This window comes from Aythya fuligula, chromosome 1, assembly GCF_009819795.1.
Source record: "Aythya fuligula isolate bAytFul2 chromosome 1, bAytFul2.pri, whole genome shotgun sequence".
In the NCBI taxonomy this organism is placed as follows: domain Eukaryota; kingdom Metazoa; phylum Chordata; class Aves; order Anseriformes; family Anatidae; genus Aythya; species Aythya fuligula.
The window spans coordinates 166,697,296-166,702,408 of NC_045559.1; the positions used below are offsets into that span (position 1 = coordinate 166,697,296).

Sequence of the window (5,113 nt, forward strand, 5' to 3'; positions counted from 1 at the left end):
TACTCAGCCTCTTTAAATTTAATTTATTATGTATTTATTTATTTTGTATGTATTTATTATGTATGTATTTATTATGTATATTTCCATTTAATAATATTGAAAAATACACAATACTTGCCAAATAACAGGATTGTTTTTACCATTACTTCTATTTTACATTTTGTGCTTTATTTATTTATCTACAAGCTTTTCTGATAAGGGGTTGATGGACACTTAACTTCTGTTCTCAGTCCCATGACTATTGAATATAAAAGGTGCAATCACACACTTGGACCACAGCACAGTCCTTGAATGGTGCAGTAAAGTAACAAAATGTTTGACTCAAAAGAAGAAGAGTCTTTAAGCAAGAACAGCAGTTTATCTCTACTGCCGCCATCTACCACCTCCTCTCAAATGGCACAATTCAACCAAACACTGCGGAAGGAGAATCAGACCCTTCGAGAAGAGAATCAAACCCTTCAGCAAGAAAACAGAGCTTTTCGCTTGGAGAACAAAGTCTGTTATCAGCAGAATCAAATTATACAAAGACAGAATAAAGCCCTCTGGGAACAGAATAAAATTCTTCAGAAGAAGCGCGTAGATTCTTCAGAAGAAACAAAGCACCTTGAGAAACAGCAAAAGGCCCTCCTACAGCAAAGTACAGCCCTCAGAGAAGAGATTAAGGCTCTCAAAGGACAAGAAATAGCATTTGCAATGCAGGAAAAAGCTCTTCAGAAAGAGATTTTAGCTTTATGGGAGGAAAACAAGGCCTTCAATAAGCATATTAAGGCTCTTCAAAAGGACAACAAAGCTATTCAGGAAGAGGAGAAGGCTCTCTGTGAGGAAAAAAATGCCCTAAGTGATCAGAAATTTGCTCTCCAAGAGGAGAACAGGGCACTTCAAGATGAGATGAAGGCCCTACAGAGTCAGGGAAAAGCTCTCAAAGAGGAGCACAAAGTCCTCCATGAATGAAATAAGATCCTTCAAGGGGAGGAATAAAGCAATATAAGAAAAGTATCAGACACATGGGGAGATTTAGCAGGAGAAATAAGCAGTTTACAAAGAAAGATAGTAATATCTATTGTTAGCAAGATACTATGTCCTAGTCTCCATAATAGAACATCAGCAGCAACTAATGGATAAAAACAGGCACGAAATAGTCTGTTAAGCTTAATGCCAAAGCCTTGGAAGTTTGAAAGTGATGATACATGGGTGTTGACAACTTTGCTCTCTAAATTCTAATAAATTACTTCTGGCAATACATAATGCATATCTACAGATATCTGTTCTATTGGGATATTGAACACCACAGAAAATAAGTTTCTGATTACAGTGTAGCCTTGAACACTTGCACATGCATTTGGATCACATTCCAGTACATGAAAAAAAAAAAACACAACCAAACAACAACAACAAAAACACAAACAATAACTACCAATCTAAAACCTGTAATATCATATCATAAAAACACCATCCCTGTAGTGTGCAAAGGTATTGTGTCAGAAGCTTGGAACTAAAACTAGCACATTAAGACTACCTAGTGTTCATAGAAAACCAGGGTCAAGACCTCATTCTGTGGATGTTGCCAGTCTACTGTAGCTGGGTCTAGGATTAAGCAGTCTGATACAAGCAAACAGGAGGCATATACATCCAACACATCCCTGATATTACAGTGTTGTCCTATGTATAGAAATTAAACTCCTAAGAATACTTTTTAACCTGTGGAGGGAGGGGGAGGGCTGGCCTCTTTGAGAAGAAGACAGAATTTGTCCCAGGAGCTCAAAAAAAGGACTTGCTGATGGCCAAGAAGAGCCCATGACTGACCTTGGTTGCACCTCTGTGAAAGCACATAAACAAACAAACAAACAAAAAAAGCTGCACAACAGCAGCTGGGAAAGAGGAGTGAGAAAATGTAGAGATAAGCAAATCTGAAGACACCAAGGTCAGTGAAGAAAGAAAGGGAGGAGGTGCTCCAGGTATCAGAGCAGAATTTCACCTGCTGTGTAGGACCATGGGGGAGCAGGTGGATGTGGCCTGAAGGATGCTGCAGCCCATGGGAAGCCCCTGCAGGAGCAGGCCCCAGGCTGGAGCTGCAGCCCATGGAGAGGAGCCCATGCAGGAGCAGGGGATCTGGGGGGAACTGCCACCTGTGATGGACCCCTGCTGGAGCAATCCATTCCTGCAGGACTGCACTCTGTGGTACGAACCCATATAGTTGCAGTTCTTGAAAACTGCAGTCTGTGGGAAGCCCATGTACAATCAGTTTGGGAAGGAGAGCATTCTGTAGGAGCAAACATATGCTGCAGCAGGGTCAGAGAGTGACCGTGAAGGAGCAACAGATGATGAAGTGTTATGGACTGACCACAAGCCCCCATTCCTCATTCCCCTAAACTGCCCGGCGGAAGGAGGTAGACAAAGGTGAATGGGGGGAAGGTGGATTTAGACTGCTTTTAGTTCTCACTGCTCTAGTCTGTTATCAGTAAGCAATGAATTACATTCAACTCCCTTATTCTGAGTCTGTTTTGCCCATAATGGTAACTGGTGAGTGATGTCCCTGTCCTTATCTCAACCCATGAGCTTTTTTGTTCATGTGTCCCCATATACAAGGGGTCCCGAGGAGGGCCACGAAGGTGATCAGAGAGCTGAAACACCTCTCCTACAAAGACAGGCTGGGAAAGTTGGGGATATTTAGCCTACAGAAGTATCTGAAGACCTTATGGTGGCCTTCCCGTACCTAAGAGGGGCAGAAAAGATGGGGAGGGACCCTTTATTAAGGAGCATAATGGTAGGACAAAGGGCAATGGTTTCAAGCTAAAAATGTGTAGATTTAGATTAGTTATAAAGAAGAAATTCTTCACTATGAGACACTGTTAGTGAGACACTGGGACAGGTTGCCCAGAGAAGATGTAGATACTTCATCTTTGGAAGTGTTCAAGATCCGGTTTGATGAGACCTTGAACAACCTGATCTAATGCAAGGTATCCCTGCCTTTGGCAGGGAACTTGGAACTAGCTGATCTGTAAGTCTTTCAGCCGTAAGAATTCAAGCCTAAATAGGTTTGCTCAGCTGTACTTCTGTGCTCAGAATCTCACCCTAACTGTGCTAAATGTTTTCCTCTACTTGTTAAAATCAATATCAGACTCCCTGCTGAAATCAGCATTTCACTAAACACTTTTTCAGTGTACATTCAGTCATGGGAACAAGAAAATACAGGGTTGGCTTTATACAGAAGATCAAATGTTTATGCTGTATACAGACAGTATATAAATATTTAAGCAAGTTTTACTTGACACATTTGTGAATAAAAGTTTTCTACAAAAATATTTCAAAGAAGTTTCAGAATGTGATGAGACAAGGAAAACTGCTGGAAGGCAATTCAATGTCATTTCTAGAAACTTTAATGAATGATGAAACTGATTGAATTTTTAAAGGTTATTACATGTTTTGAACATTTATGTTCTATGCAGGATTCATGTTATAAGATAAAACTCATATCCCTAATACCAATACAGTTAGGTTTAAATCAAATCTGTACTATTTACTGTATTGCTTTTGTGCCTATATTGCAGTTTTCCAGGGCTTTTTATTGCTCACATCTAGGAGAGAACACAAGGATCAACATTAATGTTTTAAAAAACAAAACAAACTGAACAAACCAAAAGACTATGAAAGAAAACCAAAAACTCTGAAAGAAACCAAAAGGCATATGCAAGGAGACACATATATAATTAATTTGCCTGCAACTGCTCTCATAATTCATATATTTATTTTTCACATATCAAACTGTCAAAGTAAGGAAAGTTTAGCTCCAAAACTGGCCCTTTTAGTTCATCAATACTTCAATTAAAATTATATATAAAAAAAGTTATGAATTGTCCAATAAAGTAGGCTGGTTTATATTACAAACAGTAACAATTTGTGAGCTGTCAGTACTGAACACTGGTAAAACTTTGCCAGTTTTTAGTACCACTGCTTTTATATTTTTTTATTATTTTTTTTCCATTTTGAAAGTACTTCATGACATTGAAATCATTGAACTGGACCTTCTCTGCTCAAGTTTCCTACCTCAAATAATGAAACAAAAACATATTTTAAAAATGCATTCCTCCTTAAGATAAGGAGCTCTTCCTCTATTACTCATTTTTGAAAATAAAAGAAAAAGAAATAAAGAGAAAAAAAGAAAAAAACACCTAGTTCCTATAGTACTCTTTATTATAAAGGACGCACCTTTTACATATCTTTTTACTTTACTGATCTTTTCCATATCTGTGACTACAAACTTAGAGAAGTCAATGAGTTGTATGTGTAAGTCATTTAATATATAACCTACAACCTTTATTTTCCTGAGTCCTTTATTTACTTTTTTTTTTTTTTTTTTTTTTTTCCTACAGTTTCTTTTTGTTGTTGAAGAAATAACAACTATTAGCAAGTGTTGTGTTCTAGAGAACCTCTTTAGTATGCCCTCATGTGTAAAGGGTTGTGGGCATCTAGTAAATTATCTACACCCACATAAACAACACACCTTCCATGCAATAAATGAATACATAAATAAATAAATAAAGTGAAATAAAAATCTGAGGTCTAAATGCTGGAGGTCATTTTTGAAAAAAATTTAAAGTGATTATTAACAACATAGATACATTCTTAAATCTGCAGTTTGTACTGTAGATTATTATTTGAAGTGTGGGGATATTATTAAAACAACTTAGTTTTCATAACTGCTGACATTACAGCAGTTCTGTAACAGTTTGTTACAAGTTTAGATCAAGTACCTGTGTTTCTGTTTGGAGGCTTGATACCACAGTAATTTCTGGCTGGTTGGAGATGTAGTTGATCTTTAGGAGGAAGTACAGTGTTACAATCGCAAAGGTAAAGAATATTAAAAACTCTGCTTCTGCCGCTGTTCCTGTGTAAGAACTGGCAGCAGGCAGTTCTCTCTGCCACTTTGGTGCTCAAGCATATTCATAGGGATACTGACAAAGATACTGCCAGAACCTCAGTGTATCTAACAGGAGAGAAAAAATGAATCCTGTAACTGGAATTTACTTATTATGCACCTTTGTATTTATTTTACCATACTGGAAAACACATCTGAAAATGTGCCTGTCTACTCACTTAGTCCACTCCTTGGTGG

General features: G+C 37.8%; 1 protein-coding gene across 1 annotated transcript; it reads left to right on the forward strand.

Annotated features, from left to right (window-relative positions):
- The first annotated feature begins 312 nt into the window (after positions 1-312).
- Positions 313-951, forward strand: LOC116499796 (coiled-coil domain-containing protein 70-like). Its single transcript, XM_032204676.1, has one exon. The coding sequence runs from the start codon at positions 313-315 to the stop codon at positions 949-951; it is 639 nt and encodes a 212-aa protein (XP_032060567.1).
- The last annotated feature ends 4,162 nt before the right edge of the window (positions 952-5,113 follow it).